The sequence below is a fragment of the Ovis canadensis genome, chromosome 3, assembly GCF_042477335.2.
Source record: "Ovis canadensis isolate MfBH-ARS-UI-01 breed Bighorn chromosome 3, ARS-UI_OviCan_v2, whole genome shotgun sequence".
Lineage (NCBI taxonomy): Eukaryota > Metazoa > Chordata > Mammalia > Artiodactyla > Bovidae > Ovis > Ovis canadensis.
In genome coordinates, this window is record NC_091247.1 from 32,615,821 (window position 1) to 32,641,173 (window position 25,353).

Consider the following 25,353-nt stretch of genomic DNA (forward strand, 5'->3'; position numbering starts at 1 on the left):
CTGGAATGGGTTGCCATTCCTTTCTTCAGGGGATCTTCCTGACCCAGGGATTGAATCTGGGTCGCCTGCAATGGAGGCAGATTCTTTACTGTCTGAGCCACCAGGGAAGCCCACAAATATACACCCCAAAATAAAAAGCCAAACTCCTCACATTGGCCAATCCCTGCTGCCCTCCTGACTTCATCTCATCCCCTCTCCCACTGCACGTTCCCCTTCAGCCCCACAGGCTTCCCTGCTGCCTTGGAAACACACCAGGCACATTCCACAGGGCCTTTGCACTGTCTGTTCTTCTGCCTGAAATGCTTCTTGTGTGGATCTGTACAGCTCACTCCTTCACCTCTTCCAGGCTTTGCTCAAATACCCCCTTGTCAACAACGCCTTCCCCTGAAAATTCCCACATACCCCATCCCTTTCTCCCTTACCCTGCTCTGTTTTTATTTCCCCTTCAAACGTGTTTCATCATTTGCATCTGTCTCTCATTCATTGTCCGTCTCTCCCCACTAGAATGTCAGCTCTGTGAGGTCAGGAATCGCTTTCATTCACTGAAGCATGCTAAGTGCCCGCAGAGCAGCAGGCACTCAAGAAATACTTGTTGAGTAAGTGAATGAAGGAATAAGTGCTTCTCAGATGAACTTCTTAAATGACAGAGCACACTTTTACACACACACATGCACACACACTCACACAAAAATACTTCACTCACAGAAATAGACTCATTGACATAGAAATTAAACCCCTCAAATAACATCACAGAGACATTCACACAAGTATAGGCTGACACAGATAGACAAATCACGACACAGCATCAGGCCGATGAAGCAGTACGTTGGTGCTTTGTGCCAAGCATCATCCTTGGAACTGAGAGGTGCAAAGGATGAAAAGTAAACCCCTGCCTATGAAGAGTACTTTATCACCTCTGGGAGGTGATATGAAACCATGGAAAAGGAGGAGGGAGGAAGGAGAAGGGCTGAGCCATTCACTTGACAAAGCTTCAGGAGTTGGAGGAGGCAGGGGCTGGGAGGCTGAGGCTGGGTGGCCAACACACCCACAGGAGACCAGTTCTCCATGGCGTTTTTCCAGAACTCAGCTGCTGGCTCCTTCCTGCATCACGTCAGCACCCCAAGGGACCCGGAGTGCCACATGATGTGTGATGGCAGGGTCAGGGGGCCCCGTGTGCCCTTAATGACCAGCTTGCAAACCATGGCTGATGTTCTGGGTTGGAGGAACATCAGGACGCAAACCCCTCCATCCCCCAGGCTGCCAGCTCCCAAAGCTTCTGAGCCTCAGGACTGCTCTGGGGCAGGACCCGTGTGACTGGCCTGCAATATCCCGGCTCCCCAGTCTCCCCTCTCTGGAATCAGCCAGGGGGTCCTTGGGGCTGAGCTGCTGCAGTGCCTCTGTGAGGCCAGTGCGGGTCAGGGAAGGAAGGAGCCCCCTGTCTCCCCAGTGCTGATTCCCACAGCAGCCAGCTCACTCCAGATGGCTATGAAGAGGCAGAAGCAGGTGCAGGTGGGGTATGTCCAGAAGCAGGTGAGGAAGAGGCAGAAAGGTAACCAGGTGTGACTGTAAGGGATGCTGATCACACAGGCAGAGCCCTGCTTTGGGAAAGGGAGGGCAGGGGTCACTTGTCTTGCCGCTCTACACACACTCACACACATACGCAATCACATACATGCACACCATCACACAGTACACAATTGCACACACAACCACACACATACATACAATGACAGCCACACACACAGTCACGTTCACTACACAAACCCACGTGTCTTGTTGTGTTAGTCGCTCAGTCATGTCAGACTCTTTGCAACCCCATGAACTGTAGCCCTCCAGGCTCCTCTGTCCATGGAATTCTCCAGGCAAGAATACTGAGGTGGGTTTCCATGCCCATCTCCAGGGGATCTTCCCGACCCAGGAATTGAACCTGGGTCTCCTGCATGGCAGGCAGATTCTTTACAGTCTGAGCCACCAGGGAAACCCACACACAATCACACACCCATACACATGCAACCATGCACATATACGCAGTCCACGGTAGGAGAGGAGAAGGCACAGTCACACCCCGTCCTGATGACGTGGACAACGAATGAACATTGGGAGAAGGGTGCTGAGGTTTGCTCCTGACAGCTGGGTAGTGCCCTCAGCACCCACAGCCTGGCACCTGCCACCCATGGAAGGGAGGCTGAGGGGTGAGAATTGATTCTCCCTTCCTCTTGTCTCCCATCCATAACCTCCCTGCATCCCTTCTCCAGGAGCTCTCCCCTGGTCCTTCGCAGCCTTTGCAGAGCCCAGAGCTCCCTTCTAAGAACTATCCTTGGGTCTCGTAAATAGGGGTGTGGGGTGTGTGTGTGTAATCCCCTTGGATTCACCCTCTCTAGGTCCCCTGCATGCAGGCAGATCTCCACTAAGCCCATTACAAGGAGCAGTAAGAAGCTGCTTCTCCTTCAGTCCCAGTCAGTCAGCGCCGGGTGTCATGGAATGAAATGTGTTCATATGTGGAAGGGATTCTGGGGAAATTGAAAGAGTGAATAAAAATTAATTCATAGTCATGAAGAGCGAAACCCTGAGTAGAAAATTTTCCACCTCCAAGGCCTGGTTTCCCTGCCAGCCAGACTCTCTTGGGTGGGACAGGAGTCCAGCATGTCTGGGATTTATTTCTGTACTGCACGAGGAAGAACCTTTAACCTGAAGCCAACAATAGTTAACAGAACTGTATTCCAGTTAATTTTTTCTCCAATCTGGAAAGCCTCGGCTCAGGGTGCTGACTGGGGGTCAGGATGGGAGTAGCTGAGTGTTTGCCCAGGGAATCTGTGTCCATTGCCAGCGGCCTAACTGGTCCTGGGCCAGGGCATCTTGATGCATTAGGCAAACCCCACTCCCCATTTATGTTCTCTGGGTTAAAAGCTCAGCATAGCACCCTGGTGCGCATGTGCTCAGCCTCTCAGTTGTGTCCGACTCTTTGCAACCCCACGGACTGTAGACCACCAGGCTCCTGCATCCATGGGATTTTCCAGGCAAGAGTATTGGAATCGGGTGCCATTCCCTTCTCCAGGGGATCATCCCTACCCAGAGACTGAACCTTGGCAACAGCACTTAAGACTAAAGTTGAAGTTACAAATGGCAACTAAATGTTTAGAAAAACTGCTCAACTCCAATAAGGGGTACAGGAGTTGAAATGGCTACAAGATGGGAGGATTTTTCTGAGCTACAAAATTAGAGCAGTTGTTTAAAATGAGATCCCAGTGCTGAGGCAGAAACAGTAAGGACAGCCGTCTCCTGCAGCTTGTATGATGGGGGTGGGGGAGGAATCTGGCAAAATTGGGAGCCTTTTATTTCTTATCTTTCGACTCAGTAATTCTATTCACGGCAATGATTTGGAATGTAGTGAAGTCAGATTTGGCTTAGCAACTCCAACTGTGCAACTCACCAACAACAAAGTACTTTATACAAGGCTGTCCACTGTAGCATTATTACAGAAGCAAGTTTACCAACAACCAATGACCAATAGGAAACTAGTTTAGAAACTCATAACAGTGTATCAAGTAACCATTCAACATGTTTGTGAGTTTATGATATAGGAAAGTGCTTGTAATAGAATGCTATGGGTGAAAAAAGCCAATACAAATTAGATATGCAGCAGGTTCTTTATTCTATTACATATTATACACAGAAGAAAAGCAGGCCACCAAAATGCCAGTGATAATTATCTTTAAGTGGTGATGGCAGGAGATAAATCATCTTTGCACTTTTCTATAATTAGCATGTATTATGTTATAATCAGAAAAATGTTTGGTTAAAAAGAGGAACCTCAGGATGAAATAAACAGCCAGGAAAGAGCCCCCCCCCCCCCCTTGCAGGGCCGTCCTGTCACCTGGCGCAGCACAGTGGCTACTCAGTTCAGTGCAGTTCAGTCGCTCAGTCGTGTCCAACTCTCTGCGATCCCATGGACTGCAGCACGCCAGGCTTCCCTGTTCATCACCATCTCCCGGAGCTTGCTCAAACTCATGTCCATTGAGTCGGTGATGCCATCCAACCACCTATCCTCTATCATCCCCTTCTCCTCCTGCCTTCAATCTTTCCCAGCATCAGAGTCTTCCAGTGAGTCAGTTCTTCAAATCAGGTGTCCAAAGTATTGGAGTTTCAGCTTTAGCATCAGTCCTTCCAGTGAATATTCAGGACTGATATCCTTTAGGATTGACCAGTTTGATCTCCTTGCAGTCCAAGGGACTCTCAAGAGTCTTCTCCAACATCACAGTTCAAAAGCATCAATTCTTTGGCTCTCGGCTTTCTTTATAGTCCAACTCTCACATCCATACGTGACTACTGGGAAAACCCTAGCTTAGACTAGATGGACCTTTGTCGGCAAAGTAATGTCTCTGCTTTTTAATATGTTGTCTAGGTTGGTCATAGCTTTTCTCCCAAGGAGCAAGTGTCTTTTAATTTCATGGCTTCAGTCACCATCTGCAGTGACTTTGGAGCCCCAAAAAATAGTCTCTCGCTGTTTAAATTGTTTCCTCATCTATTTGCCATGAAGTGATGAGACTGGATACCATGATCTTAGTCTTCTGAATGTTGAGCTTTAAGCCAACTTTTTCACTCTCCTCTTTCACCTTCATTAAGAGGCTCTTTAGTTCTTTTTCGCTTTCTGCCATAAGGGTGGTGTCATCTGCATATCTGAAGTTATTGATATTTCTCCCAGCAATCTTGATCCAGCTTGTGCTTCATCCAGCCCAGCATTTCTCATGATGTACTCTGCATATAGGTTAAATAAGCAGGGTGACAATATACAGCCTTGACGTACTCCTTTTCCTATTTGGAACCAGTCCATTGTCCCATGTCCAGTTCTAACTGTTGCTTCTTGACCTGCACACAGAATTCTCAGGAGGCAGGTATGGTGGTCTGGTATTCCCATCTCTCTCAGAATTTTCCACAGTTTGTTGTGATCCACACAGTCAAAGGCTTTGGCATAGTCAATAAAGCAGAAATAGATGTTTTTCTGGAACTCTCTTGCTTTTTCAATGATCCAGCAGATGTTGGCAATTTGATCTCTGGTTCCTCTGCCTTTTCTAAATCCAGCTTGAACATCTGGAAGTTCACAGTTCACGTATTGTTGAAGCCTGGCTTGGAGAATTTTGAGCATTACTTTGCTAGTGTGTGAGATGAGTGCAGTTGTGTGGTAGTTTGAGCATTCTTTGGCATTGCCCTTCTTTGGAAATGGAATGAAAACTGACCTTTTCCAGTCCTGTGGCCACTGCTGAGTTTTCCAAATTTGCTGGCATGTTGAGTGCAGCACTTTCACAGCATCATCTTCCAGGATTTGAAATAGCTCAACTGGAATTCCATCACCTCTACTAGCTTTATTTGTAGTGATGTTTCCTAAGGCCCACTTGACTTCACATTCCAGGATGTCTGGCTCTAGGTGGGTGATCACACCATCATGGTTATCTGGGTCATGAAGATCTTTTTTGTATAGTTCTTCTGTGTATTATTGCCACCTCTTCTTAATATTACCCTGCTTCATTTTGTACTCCAAGGCCAAATTTGCCTGTGACTCCAGGTATCTCTTTATTTCCTACTTTTGCATTCCAGTCCTCTATAATGAAAAGGATATCTTTTTTTGGTGTTAGCTCTAGTCTTGTAGGTCTTCACAGAACCGTTCAACTTCAGCTTCTTCAGCATTACTGGTCAGGGCATAGACTTGGATTACTGTGATATTGAATGGTTTGCCTTGGAAACCGAACAGAGATCGTTCTGTCATTTTTGACATTGCATCCAAGTACTAAATTCTGGACTCTTTTGTTGACTATGATGGCTACTCGGTTGCTTCCCTTGTAGCTCAGCTGGTAAGGAATTCGCCTGCAATGGAGACCTGGGTTCAATCCCTGGGTTGGGAAGATCCCCTGAAGAAGGGAAAGGCTACTCATTTCAGTATTCTGGCCTGGAGAATTTCATGGGGTCACAAAGAGTGGGACTCGACTGAGTGACTTTCACTTTCATTGGAGACTGGACCTGTGCAAAAGGGGTCCCCTCTATGCTGTTACTCATGTTCCTCTGATTTCTCAGCCAGCTTGGTCCCAGCCAAGACCCTCTTGTGCCCGAGAGCCTGACAGCTCTGTGCCTCCCCCTCCAGATCCCTTCCCCCTGTAAGTTGCCCTCAGCCCTATTCTGCCTTGTCAGTTCTTGGCAGCCCTTTGGGCTCTTCTGTCTTAGTCTCAAGCTGGAAAAAACCCAGCTGGGTATTAAGAAGCCTGGAGAAAACTGGCACCCTAGGGATGAAACCTGGGTGGTACAGGGCAAGGGCAGTCTAGGAATCTCCAAGACAAGCTGGAAGACATGGCTTTCAGGCAGCCAGACAGGAGGCCCAGTCACACAGAGTAGAAGGTGGGCTCCCCTCTGCCTTTATGGGCATCTGTAAACCCCTCGCTGTGCTCCCCTCCTTGTCCCAGAAGCTGGACTTGCCAAGGTTTGCAGACACCATGGCCCTGTCTCCCTTCTCTTTACAGAATCCGAATGTCAGGCATCAAAGGTCTGCAAGGGGTGGTGAGGAAGACGGTGAATGACGAACTGCAGGCCAATATCTGGGACCCACAGCACATGGACAAGATCGTGCCATCACTGCTTTTCAATCTGCAACACGTGGAGGAGGCAGAGAGGTGAGCAGGCGAGGGAGCGGCTTGCACGGCCAGTCTGCAGCCCTCCCCGGGTGCTCAGCAACCATACAGGGGGGCTGGTTGGTAAAACCCAGCTCCAAGGCCAGGGATCTTGGCGTCTGTGGCTTGTTCCGCAGCGCATCCAAAGCTGGTTCTTTGGGAACGTTGGCTTTGGCCTTCTGCCAGCCCTCCGTACCCCTTAAGGTCTGCATTCCTGAAGGAAAAGCAGCAATGGTGCTGGGCTCCCTGGGGTGAGTGTGTGCTGAACACAAAGAACCAAGAGTCGGGTTTCCTCAGTCTTTCAAGAAGCAGCAGGACAAGGAAGTTTTTAAATGCCAAAAGAACCCAATGCTGGGAGTTAGGGCAAGAGGAGAAGCAGGTGGCAGAGGATGAGATGGTTGGATGGCATCACTGACTCAATGGACGTGAGTTTGAGCAAACTCCAGGAGATAGTGAAGGACAGAGGAGCCTGGTATGCTGCAGTTGATGGGGTTGCAAAGAGTCAAACTTGGCTTAGCAACTGAACAACATGATTCAATTTGCTGAGGAGGGCCCTTCTTCTCCCTCACTTCCTAATGGTGTTTCAGGTCCTTAAAAAATGCCCACTAGCCAACAGCCATTTGACATGAGCTCCAGATACTAGATTTTAATCTGGGAACCCCCAGACATGAATTCATCCTGTTCATGCCACATGCTCTCTTCCCCTCTGTGAAATGGGATGGAGAGCAAGGTTGCTGGTGCTGTCCACCTCTGCTGTGCATGACACCAAGTGAAGATCTTTTGAGTTCCCCACTTTCTTTCCATTGATACTATGTAACTAGAGCTGGTTGGGAAATTTAGTATGCCCTCTGGTGGTTGTTCCTGAAATAGCATTATCTCTGACAAGCTCCTTGGTGGTCTCAGGTGGTCTAAGGATGAGGAATCCTGGGACTCCCGTCCAGATCTGAGCCCCCTCCCTGTGACTCGGGTACCACTGAGTCACATCCAAGCTAGCACCCGTTTTTCCCTCCTGAGCCTTTCTTTTTCCCTTCCTGCTTTTTGCCCTTGCTCCTCTCTCCCCTTTTCTTTTGCTTTCTCCAACTCTGCCTGCATCCCTCTCTTCTTATCTCATCTCTTGTCCCTTCCAAAGCCTTGCGGGCATGGAGATACCTGTGGTCTGCACCTCCCCAGGTCCATGGTGCTCCTTCCCACAGAGACCCATCAGGCCTGTCCCTAGGGTGTCCAGAAAAATAAGTTTATCCCTCCTCCTGCCATCTTCCTCCACTCTGGGCTTCTTTACCCCATTTAACTTCTGAGAGCCTGGCCATGCCCCTGTGACCTCGCACAGCCTACATCAAGTTCCTGCTTGTCCTCCTGGGTCTGTTTGCATGAGGGAAGCACAGAAAGCCTGCACAAAGCTGACTCTCAGACTGTGCATTCCATCCTTCTTCACCCACGGGCTGTGTGTTTCCACAGCCGGTCCCCCTCCCCTCTCCAAGCACCAGAGAAGGAGAAAGAGAACCCGGCAGAGCTAGCCGAGAGGTGCCTCCGGGAACTGCTGGGCCGGGCTGCCTTTGGCAACATCAAAAACGCCATCAAGCCTGTTCTCATGTGAGTGTTCCCCTTCCCCGCCCCCCGCCCCCCACCCCCCGGCCTCCAGCTTTGAACTGTTTCAGGTCCAGCACCTCCTTGCTGACTCGGGAGGAGGGAAGTCACAGTTGAGGGGCTGCAGCCAAGTTGGTCCCTTCTCTGTGCCCATGTTCCTCTGCATTGTGGCATCAAAAGCTACCACGTAGTGGCCAAGCACAGTTTTGGGGAGAGGAGTTGGCAGGAGGAGTCCCAAGGCTAAAGGAAGGCGCTCGGCTTCATTCCTGAGTCCACCGCCCCACCCCCTGTTCCTTGACTTCTCCGCTTCTCTAACCTGATCTGAAAGCCCTTGCTACTTACCTGGAAGCTTTGAGAGGGACTGGGTCTCTCAGGATGGGTTATGTTCCCACCAAGCTTCTCCTCCTTCTTTGCATCACCTGCATTTCATAGTTACTCTCCACGTTTTTTCCCTCACAGCCATCTGGATAACCACTCTCTTTGGGAACCCAAGGTGTTCGCCATCCGTTGCTTTAAAATCATCATGTACTCAATTCAGGTATGATGGTTCTCCAGGTTCAGCTTGTGCCCTTGGCCAAGGGTACTCCTGGGAGCGGGATGGTGCACACCTGGAGAAAGCCAGCCCCTAGTCGTCTGAACTGGTGCTGCCTGACCTAGTCGTGGAGATGGACTGGTTTAAACCATCTTATTTCTAATATGTCACAGACTTATACTTTATAAAACATGAAAAGAATTCCCAGAAAAAGTAAGTGAAAGCCTCATGCAAAATACAAGCCCACAGACCATAACTGGCTGCCGTGGCTTTGTCAGATTGCTCACTCAACACTTGCTCTCAGTTTCTGTCCTCAGCTCAATGTAAATGTAAATGGAAATCAGACAGGTCTTGAATTGGCACCAGACCATGGGCCACACTTTATGCAGCACTGGACTAAAGTGCTTGTGGCCCTTACTCTAAGGCCTGGCACCTGGGGGAAATGAAAAGGAAGACAGTATTTTTAAACTGACTTTTGACCCACTGGAAGTGAAAGGGCCCAGGAAATACGTGGAAATCCAAGTCTTCATTGGGATTTGACTCAACTCCTCCTTGGACCAAGGATGGGGGAGAAACTCAGGAAGAGGAGCCAGGGTATCTGGGCGCCATCTCTAGTGCCCGCTAGCTTTGGAACCTCACTTTTTGTCCACACAACTTTGGGTCCTCCTGGAGGGCTGCCCTGGCTCAGAGGCCACGTTGGGGGGGTTGCTGTTTGGGGACCAGCACGTCTTCCTCCCCCCCAGCCGCAGCACTCCCACCTGGTTATCCAGCAGCTCCTGAGCCACCTGGATGCCAATAGCCGCAGCGCGGCCACGGTGCGGGCTGGCATCGTGGAGGTCCTGTCGGAAGCTGCCGTCATCGCTGCCACCGGCTCTGTGGGTAAGGGGGGATCTTGAGCGGAACGGGGGGTGGGAACCCCCTCAAAGACGAAGCACTGCCCTTAGCGGTGGGCTGTCCCTCCTTCCAGAAAAGGGCAAGGGTAGGGAGGTGTCGGAGCGGTTATCCTCAGGAGGAGAACTCAGCCAGGGAAGGTGCGGGGCGGGGGGGCAGAGGAAGCCCCTGGCTGGAAGTGGGTCTGGGCTTGCCCGGTAAGCCTGGGCAGGGAACAATGAGCCAGGAGTGCCAGCCCCAGATGTCAGGTCTTCCACCCTACTGTGCCCAGGGCCCACAGTGCTGGAGATGTTCAACACTCTGCTGAGGCAGCTGCGGCTCAGTATCGACTACGCTCTGACCGGGAGCTACGACGGGGCCATCAGCCTCGGCACCAAGATCATCAAGGAACACGAAGAGCGCATGTTCCAGGAGGCAGTCATCAAGACTATAGGTGGGCCCCGGGAGGGGCGGGGGCCCGGGAGGGGCGGGGGCCCGGGAGGGGCGGGGGCCCGGGAGGGGCGGGGGCCCGGGAAGGGCGGGGGCCCGGGAGGGGCGGGGGCCCGGGAGGGGCGGGGGCCCGGGAGGGGCGGGGGCCCGGGAGGGGGGCGGCCGGGCCAGACCTGCTGTAGGAGGGGTAGATGGGCGGTCCCCGTTCCCCCAAGGATGTTAGTCCCTGGCTTTGTAGGTTTGTCGTCCACTCAACATCGCGTTGGGGCTCCCCTGGTAGCTCAGCTGGTAAAGAATCCGCCTACAATGCTGGAGACCTGAGTTCGATCCCTGGGTTGGGGAAGATCCCCTGGAGAAGGTCATGGCAGCCCACTCCAGTATTCTTGCCTGGAGAATCCCCATGGACAGAGGAGCCTGGCAGGCTGCCGTCTACAGGGTTGAAAAGAGTCGGACACAGCTGAGCGACTAAGCACGCATGCTCGCACTTGGTGTTAATGCATGGACACTGGAAGAAGTGGAGTCAGCCCACGGTGCTCACAGCTCACAGCTCACATCGTCCCTGGGGCCAGGCCTGAGTCAGATCACAGAACAATCTCCCTGGGTTTCTCAGCCTGGAGTTCAGATCAGAGGCTAAGAGAGGCGAGCTCTTCTTGCACCCCAGTCTCCATTAGGCCTACCTGATCCTTCCACGTGGAGGGGTTCAGTTCAGTTCAGTTCAGTCACTCAGTTGTGTCTGACTCTTTGTGACCCCATGAACCGCAGCAGGCCAGGCCTCCCTGTCCATCACCAACTCCCAAACTCGTCCATTGAGTCGGTGATGCCATCCAACCATCTCATCTTCTGTCATCCTCTTCTCCTCCTGCCCTCAATCTTTCCCAGCATCAGGGTCTTTTCAAATGAGTCAGCTCTTCGCATCAGGTGGCCAAAGTATTGGAGGGGAGGGGTGAGAAAGAAAGACAAAAGGAAGGAAAGAGGACAGGGAGAAAGCTATAGTATGCACATGGACACTCTGAAGTCCACACGTGATCGTAAGGGCTCAGAGTCTCCCTGCTCCAGTGCCACTGGAGCATCCCCTCTAGGTCCCACACCTTCACCACAGCCACGGGAATAACAGGTCAGGGACAGGAGCCTGGAAGAGTCACCACAGCCACGGGCATAACAGGTCAGGGACAGGAGCCTGGAAGAGTCGGCTGGCACTCCTCACAGTAGTTTGTTCGGCTGAAAGGCTGAGCAGGGCCCCCCCCCCCCCGCCTTTTCCCTGCAGCTGCCAGCCTTACCAGAGCCAGCCCTCTCCTCTGTCATTTCCCTGCAGGCTCCTTTGCCAGCACATTGCCTACTTACCAGCGCTCCGAGGTGATCCTCTTCATCATGAGCAAGGTTCCACTGCCTTCCCTGCACCACCCCATGGAGACGGGGAGGACTGGGTAAGTCTACCCTGCCTTCGTCTCCCTTCTTAGACTCCACCAACTCCCCTTCCCACGTTTCTCGGCTCTCTCCCTTTCCACCTCAACTTTCCTGGTTCTGCCCTCACACGTCTTTTCTCATTCTACTCGCAAATCCCTCCGCAGCCTTTCGTGGGCCTTTGGATCCTACGTAACTCCACTGACTGTCCCATCAGTAACAATCGCCCACCTTGAGGGGTGTGTGTGCGCTAAGTCGCTTCGGTCGTGTGCTACTCTTTGTGACCCCATGGACTGTAGCCCACCAGGCTTCTCTGTCCATGGAGATTCTCCAGGCAAGAATACTGGAGTGGGTTGCCATGACCTTTTCCAGGGGATCTTCCCCACCCAGGGATTGAACCTGCATCTCTTTACATCTCCTGCACTGAGAGGCTGGTACTTTACCACTAGCTGGTCAGCGTCCTTCCTCTGGAAGTCACTGTCCTGGGTAACCCAGCAAGTTTAGCCTCATGGAGAATATAATCACATGACAGAACTGGGCACACAAGTGCGGGGTCGTCTGTATCTGCACCACCATCCTGGTGATCGTCTGTATCTCTGATCTATAGGGAGAACAGGAATCGACTGACCCAGATCATGCTGCTGAAATCCCTCCTTCAGGTAAGCCTCTTCTGTCCCCGTTCCTGCTCTGCCTCTGCAGGAGGCAGCTCCTTCCAAGGGGCCAATAGAAGGCAATCACTTTCTGTTGTGCAGGTTGCACACTGCACAAACATGCCCAGCCAAAGGGGTGACTAGGGGACTGACTCTAACCTGTGTTCCACTCACTAGGCAGGCTGGGCACCCACAAGGCTGGGTTATCCAGAGCAGGCAGGACACCTGTTTCTAACTTTCACAAAGGTACCTTCTCAGCTACTGATGGTCTTGTCACTCAAACCTTATCTCTGGATTGAGATGGAATCTCCTGGTCCCTGCCCTTTCTCCTTCCAAGTACCTCACCAGGTCCCCTCCACCTGTTTCTCCCTTGGCATTTATGCCCACCTCAATCTCCCAGTTACCATCTTTCCCTTTATCAGTTTTTTAAAAATAATAACTATAATTATTTTAGGTAATTTAATTTTAAAATTATCTTTTAAATTTTTTGGCCATGCAATGTGGCTTGCAAGATTTTAGTTCCCTGACCAGGGATTGAACCCGGGACTCAAAAGTGGAAGTGCCAAGTTCTAACTAACCATTGGACCGCCAGGGAATCTCCGCCCCTACCCTTCACTTAGCAATATTTTTGCATTTGTCTTCTTTCCATCTTTGCAGCCATCACTGGAGCCTAGATTTATTGTTCTCAAATGCCATTCCCGTGACCAACTTGTTTACTATATAGAGTCCCTAGAGACTTTGAACCATCAGTTTGAGTGAGGTCCTAGAATGTGTATTTGTAACAGGTGCCTCAGGTATTTTTGTGAACAGCCCTGGCCTAAACTCTGGACATTTCACAACTAGACTGCTCTCTTGGTTTCTCCCTCCCTCCTTACTGCTGCTGCAGCTAAGTCGCTTCAGTCGTGTCCGACTCTGTGCGACCCCATAGACAGCAGCCCACCAGGCTTCCCCGTCCCTGAGATTCTCCAGGCGAGAACACTGGAGTGAGTTGCCATTTCCTTCTCCAAAGCATGAAAGTGACCCCATGGACTGCAGCCTACCAGGCTCCTCCATCCATGGCATTTGCCAGGCAAGAGTACTGGGGCAGGTTGCCATTGCCTTCTCCCCCTCCCTCCTTACCAATCTTAAATTCAACCAAGAATTTTCTAGAAATATTGCTCCTTGTTAAAGAGTCAATCTCAGTTTCCAATTGATGTACATCCAGATGTCAGACTTCTCAGATTGAAATTGGAAGACCCTCCATACCCATTCCCTCCCCTAGAACCTCCATGTCACCCCCAACCTGTCTCTGTGCTAACCATGCTAGTCAGCACAGCCCCCTCGCTCCTGATCAGGCCTACTGTCCCCCCTTCCCAGCCCACACCTTTCATGTCACCCCTTGTTATAAAGGCTTTTCCTGCTGACACCCGCATCTGGCTACCTCCTTGGTCTATGTATTCCTGCCATTTCTTTGCTGAGTTTACCCTCTTTGATTTGTACCCAGCATCTTACCAAGGTGATGGTTGGGGACACACCTTAAATACACGCCACTGCAGTGAACACTGATGTCACCAGGCTTTACCAGAGCCTCAAGGGCCTGCTGAATCATCAAAGGCATTGTTTTGCAATACGGACTTAACAATAAATCTGTTTGGCTGCTTTTTGACAATATCACGGATGAGATGTCTCAGTATGCCAACAGGCTTTAATCCAAAGACCACCATCATGGCCTAGCTAGAAGAGGTGTAAACAAACTCTATGTGTGTTCTCTGACTGTGACTATGTCTGTGGGTTCTAATTCGTTGGCCCAGCTGTAAGTTCTTCCACTATCTCTCCTTTTGTCTGTGGCTGTCCGTGCTCCTGATGAAGTGTGTTTATGGTGAACATTCACCGTGTGTGCCTTACTGGGCTGGAACTTTAGGTTCAGATACTCTCTGGCTTCTTGCTCCCCTCCAGTGCTCACCCTCTGCTTGCTTTTACCAGCTTAATGTCCCTGGATACTGTCCCCATCTGCTCAGCTAAACTGAGCTGAGCAGGTCGCCTCAGTAGATGTTGGAGGGTTCCCCAAAGCTGCCTACAGTGAAGGACAGGGGGAACTGGACTGGGAGATGTTTAGAGAGGATGGATGCTTGGGACCCAGCTCCTGCTGGCTGCTTCTCCATCTCCTCACCGCTGCCAGGAGGACCAGTGTTCCTAGGCATGTGATCCCGGACTCTCTTGCAGGTATCCACTGGCTTCCAGAGCAACAACATGATGTCAGCTTTGCCCAGCAACTTCCTTGACCGCCTGCTCTCCACCGCCCTCATGGAGGACGCAGAGATCCGTCTCTTCGTTCTAGAGATTCTCATCAGTTTCATTGATCGTCATGGCAACCGTCACAAGTTCTCTACCATCAGGTGAACTTAGGGTCTCCCCCCACCTCAATTTGGTATGTGATGGGGAAGAAGGCTCCCATTAGGGTCTCACACTCAGGTGGGAGGACAGTGCAGATCTTCAACGGGGACCTCTCACCAGGGAGTTGACCATGGACGTGGCCCCAAGGTTCTTGTGAGGGCAGGAGACTGAAAGGGTGCTTGCGTCTAAAGGAGCAAGGGAGGGAGTAGAGATTTGGGAGATAAAGAGCAGGTACTCACGGGAGCTCTTTGGTAGGAAGAGAAGAGGATGCTGGGTTATCAGTAGACTCGGGGCAGAAAGGGATGAAAGAAAGTGAGGAAGAAGGTAATCTGGATCAGTATTTAAGAAAAAATGAGACAGGAGCTTGAGGACTTGAGCGAAAGTGGCGATCAGGCTAAGAAGGGTGGGAGGACACAGGGAGACATTGATACAACTAAGGACTGGGGCAGGGCTCAGGGATACCACGTGAGCCCTGCTGGCCTCACACCAGGGCTCAGGTGACCCCTCACGTCCCCTCGCAGCACCCTCAGTGACATCTCTGTCCTGAAGCTGAAAGTGGACAAGTGCTCCCGGCAGGACACCATCTTCATGAAGAAGGTTAGCAAGCGTGACCTCAAGACACAGTGAAACCTGGGTGGGTCAGGCCCTGTGGACCCCAGCCTTCCAGCCCCCAAGTCACCACTGGCCATGCCTACAGAGCCCGCTTCCTCCTCTCTATGATTCGTCAGGATGACCAGCCGACCCCTCTAGGGGGTCAAGCCCCCAGGTCATACTTATCCCAAGCCAGAGGAGGACCATTGCTTGGCCATCTTCCCCTGTGTTTGGGCAGCAGCTTCTGTTGCTGGTTTCACTGGCCCCGCCTTCCCTAAGCACATATTCCCACATGTGCTCCATTCCCGGGGGTCTGCTTTAAAGGTAGCCTGTCCCTGAGGGCGGAGAGGGAGGGTACAGGAGGAAGGAGGTGGAGCTGCATCACCCCCTTCAGACTGCTCTTCCGTAGCCCTGGCCCCTCCTGTGCCCATCCACCGTGGCCTTGCTCCCACCTTCACCCACTTCTCCAGCACTCCCAGCAGCTCTACAGACACATCTACCTGAGCTGTAAGGAGGAAACGAACATACGGAAGCACTACGAGGCGCTCTACGGCCTGCTGGCGCTCATCAGCATCGAGCTGGCCAATGAGGAGGTGGTGGTGGACCTCATCCGCCTGGTGCTGGCCGTCCAGGTGGGGCCTGGTGTGGGCAGGACACAGAGGTTAGGGTCAGGGGAGAGGACCTGTTTGGGCCAAGCACTAATGAGAGTGCCCAGTGGCCACTGTTTTAACTACCATGTTTTGGAGCCCAGGTATGTTGCACTCTTGGTCGGCCATTCCTCTGAAGACCACAAACCACGGTCCTGCTGGGGTAACCACCAAAGAATGCTGATTTCATGGCTTTGACCCATCCTCAGACTAAAGGAGACCCAGGGAACAGGATCTTTCAAAAACATCACTCACCCTTAGTATTTCAGGATTCTTGCAAGGCCTGAATGAGGCTTCATGGATTACCAAGAGAGTAGTCATAGCCTGGTGCTGTGCTTAGTTGCTCAGTCCAACTCTTAGCCCCTCTCGTGACCCTATGGACTGTAGCCTGCCAGGCTCCTCTGTCCATGGAGATTCTCTAGGCAAGAATACTGGAGTGGGTTGCCATGCTCTCTTCCAGGCGATCTTCCCAACCCAAGGATCAAACCCAGGTCTCCCTCATTGCAGGCAGATTCTTTACCATCTTAGTCACCAGGGAAGCCCAAGAATACTGGAGTGGGTAGCCTATCCCTTTTCCAGGGGATCTTCCCAACCCAGGAATTGAACTGGGGTCTCCTGCATTGCTGGTGGATTCTTTACCAGCTGAGCTCCCAGGGAAGGAGTGATCCCCAAACAAACTTGTTTATCTAAACGTCACCTGGTTCCCAAAACTGGCTGTGCTTTCAGAATTGCCTTAAACACTTATTAAAAATATATAATCCCCATACTGTACCCAAGTTCGGGGACCTAGAGATTCAACAAGTCCCTGTCATGACTCCCAGGCAGCCAGTGTGGCGCTAGATAGGGTTTAGACTTCCAAGGTCTGCCCGGGTGAAAATACACTCCCCAGAATACTAAGAATTGGAGCAGATTCTTAAGACCTCAAAGGCCAGGGTCTGTAGAGTCCTGAAGCTAAGTGGGCATCATATTCTGAGTGGTGGTGAACCTGGGAATTCTGTCAGGGAGACTCTTTAGCTACCTGCTTGATGGTGCTAAATCCTGCAAGACCAACCCCGATGCTATGATAGTCTTCATTCTAGAGTATGAGATTCCTCTGTGTCCCAGCCCCTAGTGACTCTCATAGCTTTGTCAATTTAACGTGTGAATCCAGCATAGCAAACCAATCCAGTCCTCCAAGAATTATCCGAGGTCTGTAGTGAAGGGAACATCATCCTTGAAGTGGGGATTCATGAGGGTTTGGACAATCAAGGTCGCTACAGCTGGAACTGCAAAGTGGGCATTGAGGTTATCGCATCTCCCCTCAAGTACTTATGGGCATCCAGCTCATGGATTGTTCTAGGGACCGTTTGCTTCAGTGACTTCTGTCCCCCAGAACGCTATGGGACAAATGCGGGAAGAGACTTCGTCTAGAATGTTGGGTCATCTCTAAGGGAGGTTGGGAGAGGTTGGTGGAGAGTGGGCACCCATATGGGTTGTCCCCTCTGTCTTGTCCTAGGATGTGGCCCAGGTCAATGAGGAGAACCTGCCTGTTTACAACCGCTGTGCCCTCTACGCACTGGGTGCTGCCTACCTGAACCTTATCAGCCAACTCACGACGGTGCCTGCCTTCTGCCAGCACATCCATGAGGTTGGTGTCCTCATGACCCCAAGAGCTCAGGAGGCTCTTGACTTGGGGTTTCCCCAAAAAGCCTTTTGCTGAATTGTATGAGCTCCGTGCTTAGTCCAGGCATGAGAACTAATGATGAGAAATTCCCAGCAGAGCATCTCCTACTGCAGGACATGACATAGCAGGGTGGGATCAGACATAGTCAGTATCCTGTACCTCTTCCCAGCCTGCTACCTGCCCCCCACCCCGTACTTCCTGCCCCTCTATCCCCCCCTCACTCCCAGAAGCACACATGTACACACCTCTCAGGTCATCTGGGACTGAAACTACATTTAATAAGTATTTTTGTTACATCACAAAAGCAGTGTGAGTAGGGTAGTGAACATCCACACAGCTATCACACAGATTAAACACTTATGAAGGTTTTTCCACATTTGCTTCATCTGTCTCTCTTTCTTTTCCTCTGCTGAAATATGCTTAAACAAACCTTGGTTATCACGTCATTTCACCCCTAAATACATCAGTATTCATATCTAAAAAAATATGGACAACTTCCTGCTCAATTGCTATGCTGTTTACATAATGAAAGTATTAATTAAATGACTGATTATGCCTTGGTATTATCTTATAGCCACTCTACAATCCAATGTTCTCAGTTATTGCAAAAAGACATTTTAAAACATACTGAACTGTAGAATGATATCATATGTAGGGTTAACTTTACACCAGCAAAACAAAAGTAAACAAGAAAGCCTAGGTCTCGGCTAACCTGACCCGCTGGGGGGCATGGAGGAAGGTGCTACAGCACCTTTGCTGTGCCAAAGACCAGCCCGAACCAAGAAGGACCTTGCCAGCCGTGGGCTGGTCCAGGAGGACAGGAAAAGCAATGCTGACATCCTCTTCAGTACAAACAGTCGCCTCGGGGCTTCCTCACCTCCTGCACGTACTTTGATGCCAACTGTCCTCCCACGTCTCACCATCTTAATAGCTGTCACTTTTCTTGTTAAAAATTTGCAAAGGATGATGAGGGAAACTCACTGTGTCACTTTCCATCAGGATGCTTTGCGGTGCCTCTGGGTTTGGGGAACAGTGCGATCTGTGCTTCCTCTCTCGTGTATAAACAGAAAACAGGAATAGGACATGGGAGCAAGACACTGACTCTCCTAGGAGCAAAGTCCCCTGCTTATGGCAGACGTTTAGTGCGCGTGTGTCACTGGAGACAGCTTGAGCAGTCCTCCTGGGCTTCCTGAGCTGCCCCGAGGTCTTGGTTGGTCTGAGTTTCTCCCTCAGCTCTGGGTGCTCTGCCAGGGACTGTGTGGGAGGAAGGAAGTGCTCTGTTGGGGCGGGAGCTCTTTCCTTGGCCCATTTGCATCTCCCTCTCCCCACTGAACTCAGCTCTTCTCTTGATTCCTCCCAAACCTCAGGTGATAGAGACCAGGAAGAAAGAGGCCCCATACATGCTTCCAGAGGACGTGTTTGTGGAGAGGCCCAGGTGAGCATCACAGCGGGGACATGGTCAAGGAAACTCTCAGGGCATCTGAGCAAGAAAGTGGGTGATCTGAGGCCAGAGACTCGGGCTTCTGTGAGCTCACAGACAGAAAATGGACCCTGCCTGTGACGCAGAAGTCCTGGGTCAAGTTTAATCCCCCTCATGTGACCGTGATCCCCACCTTGCACTATCTCAACGTGCTGTATGATAGAGTATGGGATAGAGCCTCTGGGTACTTTGGCCAAGCCCAGGGGAACATATCCTGGAGAAGCCTCTCCACCAATCCAAGCGGCCAGCGTCACTTCAACATCAGGGGAACTCAAGGAAAAGATATTCTGTAAAAACAAAATATCCCATAATAGAGGATGGCTTTATAAATTATGGCCTGTCCATACCATTAGACAACTGGTAGCCCACCCACAATGTTTTGGAAGAGCAGTTCATGTGAAATAGTCACTGCATAATAGGTGAATAAAATAGGTCCTGGAACAGGACTGTGGAGGGCGGGGGAATGTTTGCGTGTGTGCATAAATGTGTATGATCACGGGAACCTACACAAAATGTGGATATGGTTCTCTCTGGGAAGTGGGACTGCAGGTGTTTTTATTTTTTTTTTTTTCCTTTCGCTCCTCTGTCATTTTGTATAATAAGTGTTACCTTGCTACAGCTTGCAGGATCTCAGTTCCCCGACCAGGGATTGAGCCCAGGCCATGGCAGTGAAAGCCTGGAATCCAAGCCACTGGGCCGCGAGGGCACTCCCTTGAGCGTTGCGTTTATAATAAGGAAGGGCCTCCGGAAGTCAGCCTGGTCACCCAGGGCCTTCACATGCCTCTCCCCACTTTCTGTCTCCCAGGCTGACTCACAACCTTGACGGAGTGGTGATTGAGCTGCTCTTCCGCCAGAGCAAGATCAGTGAAGTCCTGGGCGGCAGCGGTTACAATGCCGACAGGCTCTGTGTGCCGTACATCCCTCAGCTGACAGGTAGGAGCTCTGCTCAAGCACTTCCAAGCCTGCCTCTGGCTTTTCTTGGCCAGGTAAGGGCCAGAATGGAAGGGACCTGTGAGCCCTTCTGTCACCTTCCGCGGCAACTTGGATATCACACTGGAAATCTGTGGTGAGATCCTCAGCATCCCCACCTCTTCCCCTCAGTGCAGAGTCCTTGGGAATAACTGGCCCATGAGATAGCCTGGCTTGTGTGTCTTCCCCTCAGTGCAGGGTCCTTGGGAATAACTGGCCCACGAGATAGCCTGGCTTGTCTGTGGGAGACGCCCCCACTGTGCTGTAAAGAGCGCCCATGGACTACGGAGTCAGAGACCCAGTTCTCTGCAACTTCCCTCCTGAAAATTCTTAGCTGAGTCCCTTGGCATCTTTGAGTCTCAGTTGCCTTGGCTGTAAAATAGGAATGTTAACAATACCTGCCTTAGAGGGAAGAGGAAAATGTCCATAGGAGCAAATGCTGCTGGAGCTGTTAGCAGGCAACGCCCATGCTTTCTAGTCATAAGCAGCTTCTTTGTGCTCATCAATGATTGCAAAATCTTAGCCCTGAAGAGCAAAACTCACCAGCCTAAGAGGGGCAGAGAAGCCTCAAAGCCCTCTATAAACTCCAGCTGTAGCCCCCAGGGTATAAATAATCCCTTTGAGCCCTCTGAGGACCCAGCCAAGCCTGGAGGGGTTGGAGGAGGGTGGGAAGATGGGAGATGGTGCTAGAGGCATGCTTCTGGCTCCCTCTCCAGGGCTGGGGGACTCTAGCTTCCGGGCTTCTCTTTTCCCAGATGAGGATCGCTTATCCAAGAGGAAGAGCATTGGAGAGACCATTTCCCTGCAGGTGGAGGTGGAATCGAGGAACAGCCCAGAGAAGGAGGAGGTGAGTGTCCCCTTCTTGATCTGCTGTCCTAGAGAAGCTCAGCATCCCTGGGAGAGGGGACTGGTTCTGCCTCTTTGCCAGGTACTCAGACACTCCGTGATCCAGGCCCCCTTAACTGCACTATGCATTTAAGGATGCATGGAAGGTAAATTTCTCAAGTAAGCCCTGTTTTCTTTCTGACTCTGGTCATATATACCCTAGACATTTCCATCCATCTGGAAAAAGTAACTGAACCTCCATACACTCCCATGAGGCTGTTCTAAAAACCAGTCTTGAAAGTTTTTCTGGTTGTCATTCCCCATTCACGATGGAGGTGAACCTGATCTGTGCTAGAAATTGGAAGGCCCCACGGAGAGGATGAAGGCAAAAATAGCTTTCACAATGTCTCTTCCAGATATGTCAAGAAAGGCGCTTTTTAAAGAGAAAGATGTAGCTTAAAGATCACTGTTTCTTCTATCATCTCTTAAGGACTGTGAATATCTAATTTCTGTTTAAATTAACACGTGGTATCTCTTCTGCCATTATTACTTCTGCCTCATAAAATGAGGCAGATGTATCCACAAGTAAGAGAGAATAAGGAGTCATAGTGGAAATACCAAATTTTTTTCCCTCAAATGAGAAAGAAATGGGGGCAGGACAGAGAGGAGGGAGAAAGGCCTCTCGAGGGAGCAGAAGCTTCGGGACACAGTACACTTGTTTTCCTTATAGTTTTTTTTTGTTGTTGTTGGGGTGTAGTTGATTTACAATGTTGTATTTGTTTCTGCTGTACAGCAAGTTAACCAGTTGTACATATGCATAAATCCACTCTTTTTTAGATTCTTTTCTCATACAGGCCTTTATAGAGACTTGAGTATAGTTCCCATGCTATACTATTTTCTATTTCATATATGTGTGTGTGAAGTTGCTCAGTTGTGTCTGACTCTTTGTGACCCCATGGACTGTAGCCTACCAGGCTCCTCCCTCCATGGGATTCTCCAGGCAACAGTACTGGAGTGGATTGCCATTTCCTTCTCCAGGGATCTTCCCAACCCAGGGATCGAACCAGGGTCTCCTGCATTCCTCTTTCATATATAGCAGTGTGTATATGTCGGTTCCAATCTCCCAATTTATCCCCTCCCCACAGTACAGAAGCTTTTAATGGCGACTCTGTCCATTAAGGGCTTCCCTTGTGGCCCAGCTGGTAAAGAATCCGCCTGCAATGTGGGAGACCTGGGTTCGATCCCTGAGTTGGGAAGATCCCCTGGAGAAGGGAAAGGGTACCCACTCCAGTATTCTGGCCTGGAGAATTCCATGGAGTGTATAGTCATGGGGTGGCAAAGAGTTGGACACGACTGAGTGGCTCTCACATTTCACGGCCAATTAAGGGAATTAATAGAGACGAGGGAACTTAGCAAGAAGTGAGGAGGACACACATCTGGGTGGAATTGGGACAAGAAGATGTGCAGGGTCCTTCAGCACGAACAGCCTGGCATAGCCGTGGAGGGCAGCTTGGACACTTAGCCTCTCCCCAGTGGGCTTGGGGCAAAGACAAATCAATGGGGTCAAGATCAAGCCTCCCCCAACCATGCCCTCAGCCATTCCTTCAACTCCTCAGTTACCGGGGCACACCTCCAGGGCTGGGCTTTTCGAGGCTTGTCTGGAAGCTTCCCTTGGAAGGAAGCAAGCTCTGACTCAGGCTAATTGAAGAAGCGGAATGACGTTGAGCCAGGTGTCCTCCAAGGCTCTTCCAGTTCTACAGGGCTGGAAGCCTCACACGTGTTAAGACCACAGTGTAGTTGGCTGCTGTCCCCTCCATAGTTATAATTCTTCCTTCCTAAGAGTCGAGAGACCCTTAGAAATAGATAAATAAAGTAAATCAGCAGAAGGAAGAGAAATGCTCCCCTGGGTACATAGCCACCTGCTCCCTGCTGGCCTCCCTGTCACTAACATGGGTTCCTCCCCCTCTTTGAGAGTCAGCTCAGCCCAGTGATGGCTGAGTAGCTAGAGCAGGAGTGTGGGGGCCTCCATCCTCTGCCATGCTTTTCACTTCCTTTTCCACTTTTACTCTGAAGACTCACTCACTCTGAAGGTTTATTCTTTGTCCATCCATCCACCCATCCATCCACTGTCAGTACTGACCAACATCAGATATTCACAGGTGAGGTGATAGGGAACCATGCGGTAGAGAGAGAGTAAAGGAAGACAGATCACTGGGTAAGGACAGGTAGAGAGAAGCTGACGGAGGAGGTGGGCCACAAGCCAGGTCTACAAGCCAGCCCACCATGCCCCTTCCCCACGCCTCCAGCGTCCCTCAGTGACTTCCTGTAACCCTCAAATACCAGGCTCATAGCAGGCAATCAACAGATGCTGATTTGGTCAAATTCCCAACCCAGTGCCTGGCATTCAGAGCCATTTGGAGTCAGGAGTGCCTGGGCGTTTCATCTCCCCTCCCGTCTGGCTGGTATTCAGTCTTCCCCATGCTATCTCATTCATCTCCGTGTCTTTGCTAGTATGGAATCCCATGTTGCAATCACCCTTCCTCTCCACCTCCACGTTCATGAATCTCCCTTCCTTCCTTGCCCAGCTTGTGGCCACCTCCTCCATCAGCTTCCCTCTACCTGCCCTTACCCTGTGATCTGTCTTCCTGTACTCTCTCACTACCGCATGGATCCCTGTCGCCACCTGATGTTGGTCAGCACTGACAGTGGATGGATGGGTGAACGGATGGATGAATGTACATACAAAGAATAAACCTTCAGTGACTGAGTCTTCAGAGTGAAACGATTGCTCTCTATGGTAGCATACTTTGCAGTTGCAATTGAGTGACTCGCCGAGAATCCTACACGTGTTGTCGTGAAAGTCACTCAGTCATGTTCGACTTTGCAACCCCATGGACTATACAGTCCATAGAATTCTCCAGGCCAGAATACTGGAGTGGGTAGCCTTTCCCTTCTCCAGGGCATCTTCCCAATCCAGGGATTGAACACAGGTCTCCTGCATTGCAGATGATTCTTTACCAGCTGAGCCACAGGGAACAAAAATGTTAGTCAGTTTTTGAAATTTTCATATGAGATTATGTTTGCTAACCGCCTTCTCTTGTTTCGAATAGTTTCTGTGACGTTTTTCTGAAGACTTGTTTGAATCACAGTGTTTTCTTCCCAGGGGACTTAAGTGGACACTCTGGGAGGAGGGAGGGGAGAGGGAAGGGAAGGTGAGTTCTTTCAGGTGAGACTTGTGGCTCTTGAGGAACTAGCCTCCATCATTCACTGCTCCCCTTCAGTTGGGGGGTCTGTGCCTGCTCAGAGGCACAGAGCTTCCAGAGACCCTGGTAAGAATGCAGGTATCCTGAGGGAGTTTCTGCCCATTGGGACGGTCTTCTGAGAAGTGAAGGGGCTACCAGGTAACTGAGGAAGCCGAGGCTGCCGCCTCCCCCCTCCCCCTCCTCCTTCCTGAGCGTTCTGTGCACTTCTGTCCCTTCTCCCCCAGCGAGTGCCTGCCGAGGAGATCACCTACGAGACGCTGAAGAAGGCCATTGGTGAGTGGGAGGCCCCTGGGGAGAGGCAAATGGGGCTGGGTCCTGGGGTGTGTGTGGGTGTGCTTGCGACTTGTCTGCTGCCCTTCCAAGCGTGGTTCACACAGATGTCAGGGAAGAGGCTGGCAGTTTCCTCTAAATTCTTCACAACTACCGAAGCTGCAATTAATAGTCCCCCTCTCTTAACAGGGGTCAGTGTCCTATGCCAGGAACCCATTTTCTACTGATGGTTGCCATTAAAGGTAGCTGGTTGAGGGTTATGGCCAATCAGACAGGTGAAAAAGGAATTTTAATTTGTATAAATACTTTGACAATTTTTTTGGTGGCGTATGATACAAAAGAGCAAGTTGATCAATGAAAGCTATCAAGACCAAATCCTATTAATATTTAATAATGGCAGTGGATTTTAAAATACAGTATTATTACCTCATCTGAATTATTGGATTACGAAGTATCCTGAATTAGAGAATTTTTGTGCTGATAACAAATGTTTACTTTTGTCGTCATTCATGGCGCTCTTTCTGAATGTTTCACTGCTCTGTCTTCTTAAGCTGGGTGTGATGAACACATTTCATACCTTTCTCTCTCTCTCTCTCTTTTTTTTTTTTTTCATTTTGGGGGCCACGAGGAATATGTAGAAGCCTTAAACTAAATGGCCTCAGACTTCTCTGCCACAGGGGTTTTTCACTGGCTTTTCCATTGTTGATGTCCCTTTTCATGTTACCCCCATAGTACTTCCTGCTCCAGAAGCTTAGTTTAAGAGTCCCAGTGGCAGATATGTTAGTTAATGTTATTGTAGTAATAATTTCACAATGCATATCTGTATCAAATCATAATATCTGGTACTTTAAAATTATACCATGTTATATGTCAGTTAACTCTTGATTAAGATAGAAACATTTTATTTAAAGTCTCAAAGGAGTGGGAATATACAATACATTTATGTGAGTGGGGAAGTGAATCATCATTTTGAAAAATAAAATTCTGATAGGACAAACCAAAAAAAGAGAGAGAGAGAAAGTCCCAGTAGCAAGTGCAGCTACATGGAGCTTTAGCCCCGATTAAGGGTCTACTTAACTAGCTTTCAGACTCTTAGGGAAGGGGGCTGAGCCCTCAGGCAGAATCAGGAAAG

The 25,353-nt window shown here is 50.4% G+C and overlaps 1 protein-coding gene across 2 annotated transcripts in view; it reads left to right on the plus strand.

Moving 5' to 3' along the window:
• The window catches only part of EFR3B (EFR3 homolog B), a 96,554-nt gene that overhangs the window by 65,095 nt on the left and 6,106 nt on the right, over positions 1–25,353 (plus strand). Inside the window, exons 6-20 of one of the 2 annotated variants that reach the window (XM_069582779.1) lie at positions 6,507–6,656; positions 8,109–8,243; positions 8,697–8,775; positions 9,540–9,648; positions 9,932–10,093; positions 11,402–11,513; positions 12,098–12,149; positions 14,343–14,515; positions 15,035–15,110; positions 15,575–15,736; positions 17,247–17,378; positions 18,782–18,849; positions 19,700–19,827; positions 20,619–20,710; positions 24,176–24,224. In XM_069582779.1, the coding sequence (XP_069438880.1) occupies positions 6,507–6,656; positions 8,109–8,243; positions 8,697–8,775; positions 9,540–9,648; positions 9,932–10,093; positions 11,402–11,513; positions 12,098–12,149; positions 14,343–14,515; positions 15,035–15,110; positions 15,575–15,736; positions 17,247–17,378; positions 18,782–18,849; positions 19,700–19,827; positions 20,619–20,710; positions 24,176–24,224 (1,679 nt within the window). Of the gene's footprint in view, positions 1–6,506; positions 6,657–8,108; positions 8,244–8,696; positions 8,776–9,512; positions 9,649–9,931; positions 10,094–11,401; positions 11,514–12,097; positions 12,150–14,342; positions 14,516–15,034; positions 15,111–15,574; positions 15,737–17,246; positions 17,379–18,781; positions 18,850–19,699; positions 19,828–20,618; positions 20,711–24,175; positions 24,225–25,353 lie in introns of both variants that reach the window. The other variant, XM_069582780.1, reaches the window with a different exon arrangement.